Source organism: Vulpes lagopus, chromosome 6, assembly GCF_018345385.1.
Source record: "Vulpes lagopus strain Blue_001 chromosome 6, ASM1834538v1, whole genome shotgun sequence".
NCBI lineage: Eukaryota > Metazoa > Chordata > Mammalia > Carnivora > Canidae > Vulpes > Vulpes lagopus.
Window position 1 is genome coordinate 96398388 of NC_054829.1, and position 21622 is coordinate 96420009.

Genomic DNA, 21622 nt, shown 5'->3' on the forward strand with positions numbered 1-21622 from the left:
TGGTTCACAGAATCTGTAAGTACAATAAAATGGTTTTTGCTTTATACCATTAAGTTTGAGGTGGTTTGTTATATAACAGTAATAATTGAAACAATTATCAAACCTGAAAGACACATTGTTTCAGTAAGAAATAGATTGCTATTAAAACTGATCAAAGTGGGAACCACTTGATGAATAAATGCTTATTGAGTTTTTTTCATTTCAATAAAGATAGCTTAACAGAATTTTGTCTAGTACATAGCATTTCCCTGTGGTTTATTTGTTTTTTACTTGACATTAATTCCCTTGAAGAAATATTTGCTGTCAAAAAAGAAATATGCATGTTTAAACAGCTTAAACTGTTTCACTATTGCTTTCTGGTAAATTTTACCTGTTTGGCTAATAAAAAATGTCAATTGATATTCTTAGTAAGGATAGTTATCATTAAAATCTGTGTATTCTTTTTTCAAAACACAGTAGCCTAATAAAACCTGATAGGAACAAAGAAATATCTGTATTTGTCTCTCCAAGTTACAATTTAGTTGTTATCTTTGATATTAATTTTAATGTTAATCTTATAATAACAATCTCATATTAGTATATTTGGCAAAATTAGTTTGAATCTGTATCTTTCTTATCACTTTTTGGGAGACCTTGGATTTCTAAGTTTATTACCACTGAATAAAATAATACTTTGTTGTACATTTGGCAAGGGGTTTCAATTATAGGGTCATTATTATGTTTTTCTAAAATATATAATTGTAATAATAATGGTACTTTTTATTAAGATCATTACCATGGAAAAGGTAATCAGTATTGTAGTAACATTTAGATTGATTATGCTTTAAAGTTTGTGTATGTGTTTGTAAATATAAAGAATTTCATACACACACACAGGGTGCTCCTAGAGGAATAAGCAAGGAAATGTTAACATTGATTGTTTCTGGGAATGAACTAGGATACATGAAGGTAGTCCCACCAAAATAAAATTAAAACTTAAAAAAAAATGTTTTCTATACTGTGAAAACTGTGTCATATTCATGTTTGTATCTTTAGCACTTAGAGTAGCGTTTGGTGCTTGGTAGGCACATAGTTCATATTGTTGAGCAAATAGAAGTTTGAGGTTATCTTTTTTTAAAAAAATTTTTTTCAATTTTATTTTTTTCAGTTTCTGTGTCTTTATGTTGAGGTTGTCTTTCTTAATGCATCAGTCACCTGATATATAGCATTCATGATCTGGTGGTTTATGATATTTTTCACTGAAAGAGCTAATATTCTTAGCCTTTTCTCACATAATTTCTCAGTTTTCTAAAAAGGCTATTTATATATCTGTATCAGTCTAGGTGTAATCAGAAGACAAACCACATAATGTTAAATTTGTAAGAATATATAGATATTCTGATGGGAAACAAGGTAGGTAGATCATACAACATAGTTTATTATTCATAGAGATTTATTTATTTATTTGTTTATCTATCTATTTATTTATTTTAGAGAGGTGTGAATAGGGGGTGGGGCAGAAGCATAGGGAGAGAGAGAATCTTAAGCAGGTGCCATGCTTTGTGTGGAGCCCAGTTTGGGGGGCTCAGTCTTATAACCCTGAGGTCATGACCTGAGGCAAAATCAAGAGTAGGACACACAACTGACTAAGCCATGCAGGTACCCCTCATAGAGCATTATAGTACTTACTACCTGGCACATGTTGCTGCACAGGAGAAGTACTCTAAAATTATGACCCTGAGAACTTCTACAGGGTTACTGGCATATCTGTCATCCAAGACAGACAGACAGACACACACACCTATGTTTACTTACTCTGGAATTAAAACAAATCATTCCTAGTGAAGGGGGAGAAGTGTCTCTAGGGTTATTAGCCTAAATATAAGCTAAAAGCAAATCTCTGGAAAGAAAGGGGAATTTTTATGATCCTAGAATGTCCCCAAAAAGGGAGATTTATCTTTATTATATCTTATCGATTTCCCTTTCTCAGAAGGCTCTAATAGTGTAGAAATGTCAAGAAATCCAAAGACAGTCTAATCTAAATAGGAGATGTTGGATATTCAACGAAACTCTTAAGCAATAATAGGAGAGTAACTTTAAAGGTAGATAGCAAATCTGAGAGGTAATCTAGGGCTATGGGAGTGTATCCAAGGAAGGACAGACTTCCTCAGAAGTCTGTGTGTGTGTGTTTGTGTGTGTGTATGAAATTCTTTATATTTACAAACACACACACAAACTTTAAAGCATATTAAGATGTAGTTAAGGTCACTGGGTTGCCCAGACCAGAGCTGGTCCACAGTCACCAAACCTGCAGGGACAACTCTTTGGAGAGCAGTCAAGCTGAGGTTGATGAGTGGGATTGCAGACAGTTGGGCATGCAGAGGAATTTGGGGCACCACTGCAGGTACTGCTAGAACTGGGCCAGAGTGGCCCTGAGTGTCCAGTCCCACAGAGTTTCCAGCAAGTACACTTCCAGTGCTGAAGAAGTGGTGTAGGAAGCAGTGACTTGGGCTGGGATGCAGATTTGAGTTGGTTGGGGCTCTTGTACACAGTCCTGCTGCATGAGCTGAAAGAGCAAATGTATGGTGAAAGCTATGACTTGCAGACATGTGGCACTGGAGAAAATTATGAAGGCTGAGCTAGAAGGAGAACACCTTCTTCAATGCTGTCCATTGTCCTCTATAGAAAAATCTTTTATTATGCCATCTGGCAAAGGAAAAATATTTAAAGAGCCCAGATTCATTTTTTATAGATCAGGCAGTAAGGATGAATTTCTAGCTAAGAGAGAAATAAGTTGATAGCTAACTTAATGTCTCTTCATCCTGTTGCTTTAATTTTATTTCTTTCAAATTTGTGGTGCATCATAGCTTTAAGGGTATTATCATATTTCTGTTTAATTTTTATCTAAATTCTCTTTTGTGTTATCTTGACTCTCATTTTCTTTTTGATTACTGTAGCAGTATCCTGGGAAAATATTTACTCTGTGGGTTCATAAGTAATAGTTCAGATAGTATCATTTTTAAAAGGATTTTTAATATATACCTGTGTTAAACTCATGTCACATTTATGATTACTTTAGTAGATACCGTTTTTTTGTTGGCATTGCCTAAAATTTTATAAATTTCAGTGTATCTCTTCCTTATTATTTATTAGGTTTCTAAGTGAAACTATTTGCTTTGCACCTATCTTAATGAAATACTTCTTTATATATCTCCAGCTAAACAAAGTTCCATTTATGCAAGTCTTTTGTGTCAGTCTTTAATCTAGTTCTCTTATTACAAAGCATTATAAAACAGGGTCTTCTTTCTCCATCTTTATGTTTGATTAGTCACAGCTTTAAGTATGTTCTAGTGAAGAATCTTGCTCAAGACTGCTTGTAAGTCTAAGTAGATAGCCCAGACACTTCTCTTTATCTATCTTTAAAAATTCCTATACTTTTAACAGAATTTCATCTTATTCAATTTCTGTCCCTTGTCTGGTCTTTGTTCCTTGTCAGGCATATTCTAGGGTCTAGGGCAGAGCTTGGAGGCATGATATCTTTTACTCTTGAATGTAAGCACCAGGAGTCAAAGCATTATAGGTAGACATTTAAGTATTATCCTGGAGAAGTAGAAGGTCACAGCTAAAATAGTTAAGTCCAAGATCAGTGTACTATTCTAAGGTACTAAATGGAATATGAGAGCCCAGAGATCTATTAAATGCACATTGAGAAACTGAGAAATACAGGATAATAGAGTAAACTGGTAAAATATTGCTCTGTAAGAATCCTGATTTTAGAATATTGATACTGTGAGAACTCAGATTTGTTTGCAGGCACATACGAAGCATAAGAAACTGGAGCAGAGGGAATACATTTCAAGTGGTAATTTTTATGTTTAGAAAGTTTTCCTTCTGTTATTGGCTCTATTAGCTTGCCTGTACAGAAGTAAAGTTTAAAAATATATAGTCTCCACTTTGCACATCTTCTGGAACTCTTGTGTACAGAGATCATTCCAACAGGTTGTTTTTGTTTACAGAGAGAGTGCACGCTTGTGCATGACCCAGGGTTGGGCACAGAGGGAAAAGAGAGAATCTTAAGCAGCCTTCATGCCCAGCCCAACTCAGGGCTGATCTCATAACTCTGAGATCATGACCTGAGCCAAAATTAAGAGTTGGCTGCTTAACCAACTGAGCCACCCAGGTGTCTCCAACTGTTCTTCACACAGAAGCTGTTTGTATTGACACATGATACACTTTTACCAACTAGAATTCTAGTATAATTCTTGGGTTTCTTTAAATTCTTTACCAAATACCATCAAGCTTTGTTGATTTATCTACAAGATTTATCTGTTTTATAAGTTGGCTTATAACATTTTGGACATTGACCACTGTTTTAGATAGTATTTTAAATTTATTAGGTGATTGTTGAAGAAAAGAAGTCACCCTCTTATTTTTCTTGGTTATTTCTGGGACAAAAAATTAAGCCTGGATCTCAGTATAAATCATCATCTAATTTTTAAAAAGCCAGTGTATTAACTTACTAGCAATTATATCATGTTATATACTAAAGCTATATTTGATGGCTATAAAATTGTAAAATAATTCTTTTTTTTAAGTAAAATAATTCTTGAACTCTAAGTGAAAAGGTTTTTGGCATTGTGTGAAATAAAATTTTTACAAACTGTATCTTGCTTTTTATCCATGATGGCATCATATTGTAGTTGTGAAGATCATCTGTCAGACTCTTGACCCTCTAATCAAATGTGACAAGTTAGATACAGTGTTTCTGGTTCAAACTAAAATAGACTTTAGCACCATTTAAGAGTAAATAAATAGTGACTGCTCATAAAATTTTATCTGATTTCTGAAATAATTAGAATGAGAAAAATACTTAGAAATGTCATTGTTTTTAGTATAGCCCATCTTATTAAAATATTAATCGTGGCAGTTTGTATCATAATTTATAATAAAAAATGAAGTACAAGTAACTCAGAAAGTAAGGTAGATTTTCAGGATTTGGTAAGTTTCCACTATAGAGAGCAGTGTATCTTAGAAGAATTCCCTGTTGTACAAGAATTTCCCATCTAACAGTAGAAATAAGCTAAAAGAATTTTATGAACGCAGGACTATAAAACCAGCAAAATGAAAAATACAGAAAAGGTAGAACCAAGGTCACACTAACATTGAAGGGGTAGAGAGAGAAGACTGAGAACAATGTTCAGAGACTGGTGTTTTGAAGTCAGTAGAAAGTGTACCAGAAAAGAAAAAAGAGTCTATTGCTGCAAATATATTGAATAAGAGGATTGAGAAAATCCATCAGATTTGTCAAAGTATCATTTAAGATCTTTGCCAGAGTAATTTTGATAGAGTTTAAGAAGACTTGGCTAGGTTTTAAGAGCAATGAAGTAGGTTAAAAGTAGGAGATACAGAATTAATGACTGAAATCAACTTTGCTCTGAAAAACTAAAATTTTCTTTCACAAGACAGGTTAGACCATTGCTGTCATATAGGAAAAAAAATTATTCTTTTAAGAACAAAATTTATTTTGGTTATTAATACTTCTTTTTTTTAAGATTTTTTATTTATTTATTCATGGAAGACACAGAGAGAGAAAGGCAGAGATGTAGGCAGAGGGAGAAGCAGGTTCCAGGCAGGGAGCCTGATGTGGGACTAGATCCTGAGACCACGGATCACACCCTGAGCCAGGGGCAGGTGCTGAACCACTGAGCCACCCAGGCGTCCCTGGTTATTAATACTTCTTAGTAGTAGAACTTCCCATGAAAATTATCATTCTTGACTTAATGCCCCCCCTACCACCAGCAGCCAGAAGCTGAGGAATTTTCCATTAGAATATTTTCATTATCTTAAAGGTGAAGATTCACTACTGAGATGTACTGACATGGTTTGAGGGAGTCCAGAAATAATACCCTCTGTTCCTTACCCAAGTTCAGAATGACTGAAGACCTAAGCAAATGAGTTGCCTGATGGAATTCAAAGTAACTGCTTTAAAATCGAAGGACATATTGTATAGTCTCAAAGGAACTGCTAATACTTTAAGGCTGAATTTGCTAATCTTATCACTGGTGCAGCTGGACAGCCAAAGGTATGGAGGAACAGAGAGTCCTTGCCCTTCTAAAAGATCAGGAAGGCAAGAGGGACTGAGTTATGCATGGCCAGTTCTTTCTCAACTTAATAATCAGTTACATTACTCCTTTACTAGAGAATGGAGGTAGAGGTGGGCAGTTGCCAAGGGAAGAGACAGAAGTGACTAGAAGTGTCACTATAGTAGCAATTTCTCCATGAGGAAGGTTGAGGCTGTGGAATAGGGCTTTTGCCCCAATCATTTTATTCTCTAATTGCTCTTTTAAAATTGAGATATAATTCACATAAACTAAAATACACAGATATTAAATGGTCAGTTTGATGAACTTTGGAAAATGTTTCTATTTTCTAATGGAAGATAATAAAGATATGAAACATTCTAACACTTTATTATCTAAACTGAGTAACATTTCTTTCAGTACTATCCTGTTCATTTAAAATGCTTAAAATCATAATAAATTTTTAGTAATTCTGTTTGACAGCTTTGGTTTTCTCTTAATGAAGAATTTAATGAACTTCCCTGAGAAGATCTTGCATCATTAATAGGCATGTAATTATTCCCATGGAGCGACAGAATAATTTTTTACTGATAAGAAATCTTTTAAAAGTAGGATGATCTATGTAGTTTTTAGTTATATATTTTATGTACTTAAATAATTAAATTGTCTTCATTGATCTCTTTGTGTCTTAAAATGTAAGACTCTGTACTTTAAATTATGTGGAGTACATAGTAGGTGCTTAACGGGTCACATTTACCTTCCCTTTGCTATTGGCACTTTGGCTCTTAAATGTGTGATAACAAAGGATGGTAACTAGACAACTTTGTGCAAATAAGAAATTCATTTCTTTGTTCACTCAAGTTAATTTAACAAATATTTACTGGGCACAGTGCATTGACTATAATTACAAGATGCCCCATAAAATATAGGGGGAGGAATATATTAACAATTAAACAAAAAGTAATTAAAAATTGTAAATACTGCTGTGAAGGATGGATACATGATTGAAATGATCCTGGGGAATTAAGGATGAGGAGACTTAGATAAAATGGACAAGGATGGTCCCTGGACTGGTAACATCTAGAAGGAAACTCCCGTCAGAAGGGGACATCAAGTAAGGAGCTTTGCGGATGGGATGAAGGGAAGGAAAGAATTTAAAAAGACCCAGATGCCAATATAGGTAGTACTAAATAAGTCTTAACTGCTTTTTATTACTTGTTGACTGATACAGTTTTGATGGATTGTTGTAATATGACTAAGTCTTTTTTCCTCAGTGTTGGGATAATTTATTACTTTTAATAATATGAACTTAGATTTTATATATTATTCATACTTTATTTCAGAAAATCAACTTAATGTGCATTTAATAAGTTTGGACAAGAATACCTGGGATATGATACCCTACAACTTCTTTTTAGTTTATAGAAGAGATCCATACAAGTATACTTTTTTAGAATAAAAATCAATTTTTCAAAACTACTTAGTCCCTCTTAAGAAAGTAAATATTAACCTTGGATGTGAATGATAGCCTGGGATTTTTAATAAAGTATAGGTTTGGGTTTACTAGATTATCAGGTTGTACTAGGAGTCACTAGAGCATGTTAGTATTATTTGATGTAAAATTTTAAGCCTGCTTTTCCTTGGGTTGGCATGGAAAGTGATTATCTCTCATTTTAAATAATAGGAGATTTCATCATATTTTAAGAATTGTCATGACCTGGCAATGTACAGAAGTCTATTAAAATATATACCTTACTTTGAAATTAGAAAATGCCTGAAATCTAATACTGCAGCAGCAGTGCTAGAGGTCCTTGGTATCCCATTAGGGTGTCTATGAGGTCAGTACTATTTGCATAATACCATTGAGACATTATTTGTCTTTTTCACTCTGTTGACATTTGCTCTAACAATGGTACAAAAGTAATTATGGGTAAAAAACTGAGGGTATGTGTGCATCAGGGCAGTGGTAGCACTAAATTGTATCTAGTGGTATTCTTTACTGTAATATACTGTAAGTAGAAAAAAATACCAGTTTCACTTAAGAATGCCCATGATGAAGCTTTCTGCTTTTTTTTAAATCACAGTATCTGTGTACACATTTTAAAAATATTCTGTGTAATGAAATGGGAGGTACACATAAAACGTTTACATTGCATTGCAAAGTCTGATGTCTATTTTGAAAGAAGCACTTATACAGTTTATGAGCTGACCAAGGTACTTTTTTTTTTAACGGAAAACATTTTTTATTTGAAAGAACTGACAGACAAACTGGTTTTTCATATTTCGCAAACATTTTCTCACAAATGAATGAGGTTAATTTATCGTTTAAGAAAAATAACTGACAGTATTCGTTGCTGGTAATAAAATTGAAGTTTGTAAGACAAAATTAGAATTTTAGGAAATTTGTATGCCTTGAGCTTGATACTTTGGAAATAGTATTTTGTGCCTATTTTAGCTTCCTCTGCTATATTTTAAAGACATAAAATGAAAATGAAGGTTTAGAAAAGTTTCAAAATAATATGACTTAAAACAATACAAAGCTGATGACTAGAGGCACCTAGGTGGCTCAGTGGTTGAGCGTCTGCCTTTGGCTCAGGGCATGATCCTGGGATCCTGGGATCAAGTACCAAAACAGGCTCACCCAGGGGGAGCCTGCTTCTCCTTCTGCCTATGTCCCTGCCTCTCTCTGTCTCTCATGAATAAATAAGTAAAATCTTAAAAAAACAACAAAAAGATTAGTGATGATACTAACAAATGAAATAGTATAATGAAATATGTCAATATTTGGAAGATATGCATAACTCCAGGACCTAATTTTTTAATGACCAGTGCATGGATGATCAATATCTTGCATGCATGAAAGATTCGAAGTGTAAGAGATCAGTGGATTTGAATGTGAGAGTTAGAAATGTTTATTAATACTGTTTCAGGTTTCTCATGTCAACCAACCATTAAAAAAATTACCACTTACTCAAGTTTTGATTAGCATCAAAGAGTATCCATAACTATCTGAATAGGCTATTAAAATAGTTTCCTGTTGGGACACCTGGGTGGCTCAGCATTGAGACTTTGGCTCAGGGCATTGATTCTAGGGTCCTGGGATCAAGTCCCACATCGGGCTCCCTGTGGGGAGCCTGTTTCTTCCTCTGCCTATGTCTCTGCCTCTCTCTCTGTGTCTCTTATGAATAAATAAAAATAAAATCTTTTAAAACAATGAAATACTTTCCTGTTTTTCAGCTATGTGTGTAAGGCTGAATTTCCTTCATCTGTTCAACCCAAACAACAAATTATAGAAGATTGAGTACAGAAGCAGAGATTAAAATCCAGTTATTTTCTGTGAATTATGGAGATTCATAAAAATGTAGAACAATAGTATTTCAACGAGTTTTTTTGTTTTTGAAATGTGTTATTTTTAAAAATATTACTGTTAAACAATAATTTTAAAACTGTTAGGGTTAAATGAATTACTAAAAGGAGTCTTAAGTCTTAGTTTTAACTTTTAGTATTTAAATGTTAATAGAAATAATTGATGTAAATAAAAGCCTGTGGTATAGGGGAATCTACACATAATTGAGGACTAGAGCACAGCTTTATAATCCAAAATGTACATGTTTTGGTTTATAGAAGTATTTTGATTTGAAGTGTTTTTCAAATGGCAGGGTTAAATAGGTTGTATAGTCATCAGCTTTTTTGTTGTTTTTTTAAGATTTTACTTATTTATTCATGAGAGACAGAGAGAGGCAGGGACATAGGTAGAAGGAGAAGCAGGCTCCCCCTGGGTGAGCCTGATTTGGTACTTGATCCCAGGATCCCAGGATCATGCCCTGAGCCAAAGGCAGACGCTCAACCACTGAGCCACCTAGGTGCCTCTAGTCATCAGCTTTGTATTGTTTTAAGTCATATTATTTTGAAACTTTTCTAAACCTTCATTTTCATTTTATGTCTTTAAAATATAGCAGAGGAAGCTAAAATAGGAACAAAATACTATTTCCAAAGCAATGTAATTTTTTGTAGACATTTAGTGCTTTTTTTTTTTTTTTCCAATTAATCATCGCTGGTTTTCTGAACAAGCTAAATATGGTACAACAATCCACCACCCTGGGTGCCTGGGTGGCTCAGTGGTTGAGCATCTGCCTTCAGCTCAGGACATGATCCCAGGGTCCCGGGATCGAGTCCCACATCAGGCTCCTTACGGGCAGCCTGCTTCTCCTGCTGCCTATGTCTCTACCTCTCTCTGTCTTTCATGAATAAATAAATAAAATCTTTAAAAAAAAAATCCTGAAAAAGATGTTCTATGACAATTTTTATTATTCTTGAATGTTCCTGGTATCTCACATATACAAAATGAATATTTCATATCTGAATTAAATGGATAATTTTTACTTATTTATTTTTAAAAATTTTATTTAAAAAGTTTATAATAGTATATAGTCCATTGCCATTTTGTAATGTATGTGAAAGTTAATTCACAATAATGAGAGCCCTTTGCCTGTTAGTGGTAACTGTATGAACCATGATGGTCATATGTTAGTAGAAGTTCTGATTTCTCTTTTTTTCTATAAGCAGATAATCTCAGTGATACCTTGAAGAAGTTGAAGATAACAGCTGTTGACAGAACTGAAGATAGTTTAGAAGGATGCTTGGATTGTCTGCTTCAAGCCCTGGCTCAAAATAGTGAGTTTTATTGTGTTTCAAATGCCAAACAAAAAAATCAAATCAGTCATTCAGAAATTGGTTTGTAATGTAGCACATAACTTGCATTCACATAACTTGGATTCTTTTGAATCCTATCCCAGAATACTGAGATTGTTTTACATGTTCTACTCTCCCACCCCAGTTCCCTACTCCCAAGGTACTGAAAGCCAAGTTGATAGGCACAAGAAAAGAGGAATTGATTGGTGGCAATGACATTAATACCAGCCCAACAGAGAGGCCATTATTTCATTCCTGACAGATAAGCACCATAGTTGTTTTTTTCCTTAACACCTACATTTGTTTTTTGAAAAAGTCTGTATGTGTGTATGTGGGGAGACTGGGGAGGAAAAACAGAGGGAAGCCTAAAACACCTAAAATTTTTTTCTGATATCTTACAATCATCTTTTTAATAATTTTACTTTAATATTTATGAAAAATAAATAAAAATGCTTATGCTTAGATTTAATTGGAAAGATGTGTATACAGTCATTCAAAAATCCCTTATAACTGAGGTGTAAGACTTGGTCTTTAATGCTGTAGTAAATAACACTAGTGATAAAAATTATAAAACTCTTCATTGGCTAACAAATTGTGTTGTATTTGATCCATCATATTTCCATTCATTAATTTTTGTATTATCACAGAGAATAGACAGGTACAGAATGATATTTTTATCTGTTTCCTTTGTTCTGTTTTGTGTGCTATGGTTTGTGCTACACTTGTTTTTAGTTATGCCATTATCTTATTCTAGGACTAATCATTTAGCTGACAAAGAATTTAGGAGAAAGTATATATTGTTAGAGTTGTAATTTCAAGCACTCCTGTGTGTTATTTTTTTTATTTTCATTTTTTAGTGAACTGTGCTTAGAAAATCTAAAATAATTGAATGTAGTACTCTTCATCAAAAAGCACATTTTAGAACTAGCTTGGAAAATTCTTTTTCAGTAATTCTCTTTGTTTTTGAGATTGTAACTGTCAAGCTATTCAGTCTTAGAGGTAACAGAGAAGTTTGAAACAGGAGTTCAATAAGAGCTTTTGAATAAGGTTCACCATGGTAAAGAGAAAGGAGAGTATCTAAAGCTGTGCTGTCCATTGTAGTAGATATATGTGGCTATTTAAATTTAATAATTTAATTTAAATCTAAGTTCCTTAATCTTACTTTTAAGTGGCCATATTTGGCTAGTAACTACCTTCTTGGGGATAACAAATACAAGCCATTTCCATGATCACAGAATGTTCTTTTGTATAACATGCATCTAGGGGACTAGAAATAATATGTGATAACCTGAATTTTATATGCTTATATAGGTAGATTTACGTAATCATGTAATTAGTCTAAGTAAATTGAATATCTCAAATTCATTTTTTTGGAAGAGTTTTATTATACTCTTCTTTTGTTTTCAGTGGCCTGGTCTTTTTCTCTATATTAGAAAAAAAAATTAAAAAAAAAAAGATCTATTTATTTATTTATTTGACAGAGCAAGAGGTCGAGAGGGAGCACAAGCAGAGGGAGCAGTAGCAGCAGGAGAGGGAGAAGCAGGCTCCTCATCGGGCAGAGAGCTCAAGATCATGACCTGAGTTGAAAGCAGATGCTTCACTTACTGAGCCACCTAGGCACCCCAGAAAAAAGAATTTTCTAAATGGACCATTTGTCTAGTAACTGAAGAATATGGAGGCAATGTTCTCAATTATATGTGGAAAGTTTTTCAGCCATCTCCTGAAAAGACTGAGAGAGAAGTGAAGTTGAAGAAGAGAAATGAAAAAAGGAAGCCAAAGTTTTTAACTTTTTAAAGAATCAATTTAAGAAAAAGTGAGAAGTATGTAATGGTTGGATTACATTCATATCCATTGCAGACTTATTCATTGAATCTATTTATTAAAAATAGCCTTGAAATTATAAAGTGTTAAGACCAAATAGCCACAAGGTGTTAATAAAAACAACAAACTCCACCAATTTAACTATTAAATCTCAAGAAGGGAGCAAAAATAATATATCTTTTAAAGAATCTGTAACAAAATTCATGTGTCCTCTCATCTAAGACTGTATACAAAAGTATTTGACACAAGGGGAAGTTCATGCAGATGTTCAGTCTTTGACTTAAGAATGATTATCTGTCATTGATTGCTTGCTCACTATGTACTAAACACTGGACTTGGGACTATATCTGTTATTTAAACTTTACTTTAGTCCCATGAAGAGATATCACCATGTAAAGGAAAAAGAAACAGACATTATAAGGTTCCTTGCCTTGCTCTGGCACAGTCTAGAGTTTGGATTGGAACTCTTTGCCTACAAAATAAAAAATTACATTTTGAGTGAAGTGTGACTTCTTTGAGTTTTTAGGTTGTGAAAGTGTTTCCAAAAGCTAGGTTTTAACATTGTGTCTTAAATTTTTGCCTTTTCTTTAAAATAGTTTCAAATTATATTATTAAAGAGGAAAATGGTTTACACACCCTTTTTCATTGCATTATAGATTTATTTTATAGGTATTTTATTGATTTATTTTTTAAAGATTAGCAAGTGACTTTTAAACAAGAAAAAGTAAGAAAAAAATTCTAGTAAGATGTTTATTTTCTACAGTTGTTCTTCCTTGAAGTGATTGATCCATTGCTACTCTTACCCTCTTAAAGGTAAAATTATAATTTTACCTTATAAAACATTTAACTTAGGTGAATCTGTGCTTTTTTTGCAGAGATCTTCTAATGTCATAATTCTTCATTAGTGTCAAGTGTTTTAGCTAAAAATATCATTGTTTGCACGAGAATTGCACCTGATCAAGAAAGTGATTTCTCCATTCTGTACAAGTAGATGATGGTAATGTGTGTAATAGAAATCTAAACTTAAAATATTATTTTATAGTCTACTAACCTGTCATTGGAAAGAACAAATCTGAAAGGAATGAAATTATGCTTTTAAAAATTTTTACACTGTGGAAATTTAGTATATTTGAATTGCACATCAAAAATTATCATAATCTAAAATTAGAATATTTGCTCTATGAGTTTGGAATGGTTTTCTTTCTTAAACTGTTTTTAGGTAACATTATAGTATATATGTCAGAATCTTAAGAGACAAGGGTTAGACAATTTTAATACTAGGTTTTATGGAAAACATTTTACTTAAGCATTTTGTATAAATCTCTGATCTAACTAAATAATAGAAGCATTCATTTACTCATTTAAATACTTCAGATCTCAGTTTTTTAATATTTTTAGTAAATATTTGAAAGCTACCCTCTAAGAAGTCAAATTCTGTTCATCCTTACCTCTTTTGATTCAGAGAATATAAGATTCTCTGTAAATGCTTATTGTAGTATGGTTACTCTTTTACATGATTATTTGAAATTTTAAAACAATAGGCCAAATTTTCATCCCTAAACATTAGTACAAGAATTGTCATTAGAGAGTGTGACATCTAAATCACCTTTTAAAACAAACCGTTAGCATAAATCAAAGGCCCAAAGACAAGAAAAATGAACAGTTCATTCATAATAAAATATTCTATTCCATTGTAAGAGCATGGGGATCATGTTCTGCTGCTAAGGGAACCACAAAACAGTGACGTGATCACCAACACAGCTCTAAATTCTCATCATAAAGGATTAGGCTGTTTTCCTCTGTCTCATTGCCTCATGTACCTTTGTGCTCTAACTTTGTTTAGTTAATTACTTAGTGACATTTCCTGTTTCATACAAGAATCACAGAATTGTTTATTTTCTTTAGAACAACCCTGTTTGCTTGTCTTTAAAAAAAAAAAAGTAGTATCTAGTCCACATTCCTAACCTAATATCATACTTATCTAGGAACTTACCTAGGAATTCACCTAGGTTATCTCTTAGCTCCCTCCCCCCCTTTTTTTAAAATTCATTATATTGATTTTGGGTTCCCTTCTGAGGCTATAATCCTAAACATACCGGATTATGTGTACAAACTGCTAATGTAGATTACTCTATGAGTATTCTCTAATAGAACTTTCTGTTGTTACTTGCTTTTAGTCTGATATATGCTTCAATATTTCTTAATTGATTTACTTTTGGGTATCCAAATTATTTCTTTAAGTAAGGGACTTTGAAACTTGTTATCAGCTGTTTTTCAGTAGCCATATTAAACCTGAAATCACTGGACATGAAACATTACTGCTGTTTTAGTAGAGACAAAAAATAATTTTACTTCTTTCATAGTAATACCTTTTTTTTAAGATTTATTTTTTTTATTTGGGAGAAAGAAAGCATGAGCAGAGGCAGGGGAAGAGGGAGAAGCAGGCTTCCTACTGAGCAGGGAACCCTATATGGGGTTTGATCCCAAGACCCTGGGATCATGACATAAGCAGAGGGCAGATGCCTAACCAACAAAACCACCCAGGCACCCCTCATAGTAATACCTTGATTTTACTTTTTTTCTTTTTAAGATTTTGTTTATTTATTCATGAGAGACACAGAGAGAGAGCCAGAGACACAGGCAGAGGGAGGAGAAGCAGGCTCCATACAGGAAGCCTGATGATACAAGACCCGATCCCAGGAGTCCGAGATCACGCCGTGAGCCAAAGGCAGACACTCAACCACTGAGCCACCAAGACGTCCCTTGATTTTGCTTTTTTACCCTAAGTTATCAAATGCACCGCAGAAGTGATATATTTCTTTTGCAAACTGAATTCATTATGTTGTTCACCTCCTTTATGTATTTTTGTATTATGTGACTCTTCTAGTTATTATGGCCATTGTCCATGAGAGCTTATTAATAAGTGGTGCTAATCATAAATTATCAAAAGTTCAGTTTTTACTAAGTAAAGATAGCATTTGCAGAATAGAGTAGACTAAAGAAAATGGTCAACTAAAAAGGCATTGACAATTCTTGATGAATTTGAGAATCCTGGATTGCCATTGAATAGTGGCAGCTACCTAAATCTCAGTTTTTCCACACATTCTCTAAAAATTTATACAGATCATCAAAGAGATCAAGTAAAAACAATTAACTTAACCTGTGCCTTACGTATAACTAGAAGGCAGACTAAGACCTTCAAATTATTAGGGAGAGAAATAAATATCAAAATCTAGCCTACTTAGCTTCAGAGCCCATGATAGAGTTCATTGAGACTGCAGAAACTACATGGAAAAGATGAGAGGAAAATTGGTTGAACCAGGAACCCAACAATACATATTTAAAAATGCCTTTAAGAAGACAAGTTCTAGCCTGGGAAAATACTACAATCTTGTCTTAGATTGAATAAGAGCATTTGCTATTGAGAAATCAAAAGGAAGAGACATAAAAGCACAAGGACCCTAGACAACATATCAGATGAGTGCCGCTTTTGGCAATGATCTTGTATTGCCTTGCAGACATGGTGGTGAAGAGAAAGAAGGAAACGAGATAGGGAAATTTAAGTGTTCTGTGGAAATAAGACCATAAATTTAGAAGACATATTACAAACCTCCTTTGGTTTAAGTTCAGAAGAGAGAGTTTTTGAACTAGAAATCTAGATAGTCATCCTGAATCTTTATCCTTATTACATAAATTTTTATTGCTCATAAAGGAAAATAAAAACTATACTGAATAGAAAATTGCAGATAATAAACATACAAACTACTACAATGAATAAAGCGGAAAATAAGAAACAATATTTTAGCTATTAAAAGTTTTCTTCCTGAACCACCCATAAACCAGTTATCAGTACCCGAACACCATGACCTATATTAAATATCTTTAATCCTTTGCATATATGAAAAGAAAAAATCCTCAAGTAAGAGTTTCAGATACTTGAAATAGAAGTGGATAAATATCAGGGTGTTGTGAAAGAAGAGTTGACTACAAGAAATTGAAGAAAAAGAATCATTTTAGAAATTAAAACCAGGGACACCTAGGTGGCTCAGTCATTAAGCATCGGCCTTCAGCTCAAGTCATGATCCCAGGGTTCTGGGATCAAGTCCTACATTGGACTCCCTGCTCAGTAGGGAGTCTGCTTCTCCTTCTACCCCCTCCCCACTGCTTGTGCTCTCTTTCTCTCTCTCTCTCTCTCTCTCTCTCTCTCTCTCTCATACTCTCTTGCATGCTCTCTCAAATAAATACATCTTTAAAAAAAATAAAGACATTAAAACTAGGTTTTAAGATAACAGGAAAGAATAGAGGTGACTGAAAATTTATTACAGAGCGTTGAGGAAAACAGGCAAAAGAATGAAGACAAAGGAACAGAGAGAAAATGATTAATGTATAAGATAGGCAAAAAAGATCCAATATATACTCATTTGGAGCCCTAAAGGAGAAAAACAAAAACCTGATGCAGAACTAATATTTAAAACTATGAATTTTTCTGAAGAGAGACCAGAATCTACATGATGTAAAAGAGGCAGCCATGTACTTGCAAAAATTGACTGTAATGGGCAACTCAGAGACTTGGTCTAGTAAAACTTTCACTTATGCATTTATTTGTGTCTAAATGAAAAACGAAAGAGCAACTCTTTCACAAATAAATTCATCACTCGGTAACAATAAAAAAAAAAAAGTAAAAATAAGTACAAAGGAAAAATCCTTAGGGCCTCCACTTAAAAAGATCAAGTTACTTAAAAGGAAAGAACATCAGATTAGCATCAGACTTCTCAACAGCAATATACAAAGCAATTCAATAATGGAACAGTATTTTTTAAAAATTCAAGGAATAGGAATTTTACATAGAGTCAGCCTGCTCAGTATCAAGGCTATTAAAAAAAAAAAACATTAAAAATGGAAAAACTCAGGGAACACTATACTCATTAGTCTTCCACAGTAATCTTCTAAACTCATGCATCCAGTATTCATTATCTGACATGGCTATTGAACATTTGAAATGAGGCTAGTTTGAATTTAGGCACACTGTAGATTTCAAAGACTTAGTACCAAAAATTTGTATAAATACCTCATCAACAGTTTTGAATATATTGATTACATAATCTCATTTTTAAAAATTTTATAAAATATTTACAAGTACTTGATTTCTGTTGCAGCTTTAGAGGCCATTGTTTCTTGAATTGTGGGTGGTGGCTGATTGAAGTAGGTTTAAGTATTGAGCCATCCAGTACGATATGATGGAAAATGCAATGTCATCAATATAATCAAATTGGGTTATTCAGTGTACAAAAGGACATTCATAAGACATTTAAAATAGCTTAAGTTCATTATTCAAGAGTTAGATTCAAGGAAGAGAAAGCATAAAGGTCCCAAGATATGTTCTGTGCATTTAGTCAAAAGCAGAAATATATTTGGATATGCAGGAGTTTGTAGAACTGGACATGGAAAGGTTTGAATCTGATTGGAAAAATGAGAGAGATCATCGCAAAATATGTCACAGGCCATGAGATTAATAACAAAAGCAAGATATAACTGTGATACTGGTTACAGTTTGCCCTCTGATGTGCTTTTAAGCTATACTTTACAAGGAGCAAAAAAAGCTCTTGTTATGTGCGATCTCCAGAAGGAGATAAGCTTCCATTGGTATTTGTGATTAAAACATTGGCAGAGGATCTGGTTTTCTAACATTAGCTATAAATGTTACCATTTTGCTTCTTAAGTTTGCTAAATTTGAAAAACTTCTCATGTTCCTAAAAGAGAGTAAAATATGTAAGAGAGATGTTATTTGAAATGATGCTATATGCCAAATATATACTTAGGAAGATCTGTCCTCAGTATTTATAGTACCATTGCTGACTTACTATCACTAAGGACTACACTTTTAAGTTATTGTTGAGAGAGAAATGATGGGGTTTGTGCTGCTGTTTTCTTGACATTCTTTTTCAACAAGATGGTGTTGTATGTAACTCTTCCTGGAAGAGCTGGTTGTGGATTTTCTGTGACACATACTTGATTGATGTAACTGGCTTCTGGCTGGTGCTTCTTCTTTTTTTTTTTTTTTTTAAGTTTTTATTTAAATTCCAATTTAGTTAACATACAGTGTTATATTAGTGTCAAGTGTACAATAGAGGGATTAAACAATTCGGTGCTCATCACAATGTACTCCTTAATCCCCATCACCTATATAACCTATCCTTCCACCCATCTCTCCTAGTAACCATTAAATTTGTCCTCTGTAGTTGAGAGTCTGTTTCTTGGTTTGCCCTCCTCTCTTTTCCCCTTTGCTCATTTTTGTGTAACTGGCTTCTCGAATCATTTAAGCGCTCTCCCAATATGTTCTGAATGTGTTCAAGAATTTGAGGTATATAAATTGGACTTTTGATTGATATAGTGAATTAGAAATGAATTAATAATACTAGTAGATGAATAAGAATTATATATTTTCAACAGAAAGGTATAATTTGATATTTGAAGAAAACTAGTTTAAAGTAATTGATTAATCTGTCTTTAGTGTCCTCACTGTGAATATAGATATTTGAACCTGATATTAAAGGTATGGTCAGTATCATAGTCTTTTTTACCTCTGTAGAACTTGATAGTCCATGATGATTAGGTTTCCTCTAGAAAGCTTCCTTACATATTTTAAATATAAACCATACAAGGTTTCATTTTTATTTCTTGCAATTCAGATTTCTAGAGTACCCATTTGGCATTGTAAGAGATTAAAGTTTCATGGTTATGTAGATCCTGAAATCTATAAATGAGACATTTTGTGAAATAAAAGTTTAATGAGTCATCATTTTTCCTAATGTCCTAATGTTAGCTTCTTTATAAAATATATATTTATTATAATTAATTGATATACTTATGTTTAATAATTTATTTTGATATATTGTGTAAGGTGAGGATCTTTATTTTTTCTAGACAATCAATTTTCCCAGCACCATGTATTGTTTACTCCCTCTTGGTTTTTTTTTTTTATTTTTTATTTTTTTAATTTTTATTTATTTTTGATAGTCACAGAGAGAGAGAGAGAGAGAGGCAGAGACACAGGCAGGGGGAGAAGCAGGCTCCATGCACCGGGAGCCCGATGTGGGATTCGATCCCGGGTCTCCAGGATCGCGCCCTGGGCCAAAGGCAGGCGCCAAACCGCTGCGCCACCCAGGGATCCCTACTCCCTCTTGGTTGATGATGTTCCTTTTATCAAATAATAACTCCTTAATTTAATGTAATTGGGCCAGCTTTGGAGTTTTATTATGTTCCATTAATCTGTTTGTCTATTGTGTTGTAACCATGCTATTTTAATTATATTAGCTTAATGGAGGAAGTTTCTCTTTATAAATCTGTCAAAAAGTTCTATTTTCATGGGTTTAGTATATCAAAGAAATTGTGGAAATGCATTGTCACATTCCTGAAAATTCCTATGGGAATTGAGATAAGCTCTAAATTAATTAGAAAGAATTGAAAACTTCTCAGCATTTTGTCTCTCAATCTAAGAACATGTATTATATCTTATTTAAGTCTTTGTTGTGTCTCAGAGAGATGTAGTTTGGTTCATGTTTTCCGTACAAATCTCATTTTAAGCATTCCTATGTATTTTACATTTTTTGGTTGTTGCAAAGGGAGTTTTTTCCATTATAACTTCTAAGTGGTTATTGTTGGAGATCAATTTGAAATCTGTATGCATTTTTATATTTTTATTTGTATTAAACTACCTTTTGTACCCACTTGGTAGTTAAAATAAAAGTTTAATTAGTTTTTTTGGGTTTTGCAATCCGAACATCTGCAAAGTGACATTTTTGCTTCCTCTTTCCTTTGTGATTATAACTTACTTACTGTGTTGACTTGAACTTCCAGCAATATAGTAAATAATGGTGATTTGAATAGTATCTTACTTTAATTTCTGCTATTAATAGCAGTCCTTCTAATGCTTCATCACTCGATGTAACACCTCTTGATTTAATGTAAAAGGCTTTTTTCATGTTAAGAAAATAGTCTTACAAACCATGAGAGACTCTTAACTCTGGGAAACAAACTGAGGGTTGCTGAAGGGGAGGTGGTGGGAAGATCACATAACTGGGTGATGAGCATTAAGGAGGGCATGTGATGTGATGAGCCCTGGGTGGTATAGGCAACTGATGAATTATTGAAAACTACATCTGAAACTAGCGATGCACTATATGTTGGCAAATTAAATTTTGATAAAAAAAGAATAGTCTTAATTCAAGAATGATTTTTTAAAAAATCAAGAGTGGCTACCTTTAGTATTAATTAACCTCGAGTTTAATTAATACTAAAGATAGCATCTATTAATTTGATATTATACAGTTTATTTATAATAAAATTATTTGTTGAGAGCATTATTACTAGAGGAAGTTTTTCTTTTTTTTTTTTCTTTTTTTTTTTTTTTTAGTAGAGGAAGTTTTTCTTAAGAGTGGAAAGTACAATATAGTTTTACAATCTCAGAATCAAGACCTTTTAGTAAACTAGTGAGGTGTTCACAATAATTTGTATCTTCCTTTGTCCCTCTTCAGGGACACACACTTACCTAATAAGAATTAGTACTTAAAGAATAATTAAAATCAACAATATGAATTATATATTTTAGAATAAGTTAAATTTTTAAATTTTAATTCTAGTATAGTTAACATACAGTGTTATATTAGTTTCAGGTGTATAACATTGCAACTCAGAAATTCTGCACATTACTCAGTACTCATCATGATAAATGTACTCTTCAATCCCTATCACCCTATTTCACCCACCTCCCCTCTGGTAACCATGTTTGTTCTCTGTAGTTAGAGTCTTTCTGTTTCTCTCTCTCTCTCTCTCTTTTACTCTGCTCATTTGTTTTGTTTCTTAAATTCCACATATGAGTAACATATGGTATTTATCTTTCTCTGAGTTATTTTGCTTAACATTATACAGTAGCTCCATCCATGTTGTTGCAAAAGGCAAGATTTATTCCTTTTTATGGTTGAGTAATATGCCATGGTGTGTGTGTGTATGTGTGTGCTTGTGTATACCGCATCTTCTCTGTCCATTCATCT

General features: G+C 33.2%; 1 protein-coding gene across 6 annotated transcripts in view; it reads left to right on the forward strand.

Moving 5' to 3' along the window:
• The window catches only part of RAP1GDS1 (Rap1 GTPase-GDP dissociation stimulator 1), a 152188-nt gene that overhangs the window by 18914 nt on the left and 111652 nt on the right, over positions 1-21622 (forward strand). For 4 of the 6 annotated variants that reach the window (XM_041758849.1, XM_041758847.1, XM_041758846.1 and 1 more), the window contains exon 2: positions 10623-10733. In XM_041758849.1, coding sequence (XP_041614783.1) covers positions 10623-10733 — 111 coding nt within the window. The remainder of the gene's footprint in view (positions 1-10622; positions 10734-21622) is intronic. The other 2 variants (XM_041758850.1, XM_041758848.1) reach the window with 1 other exon arrangement.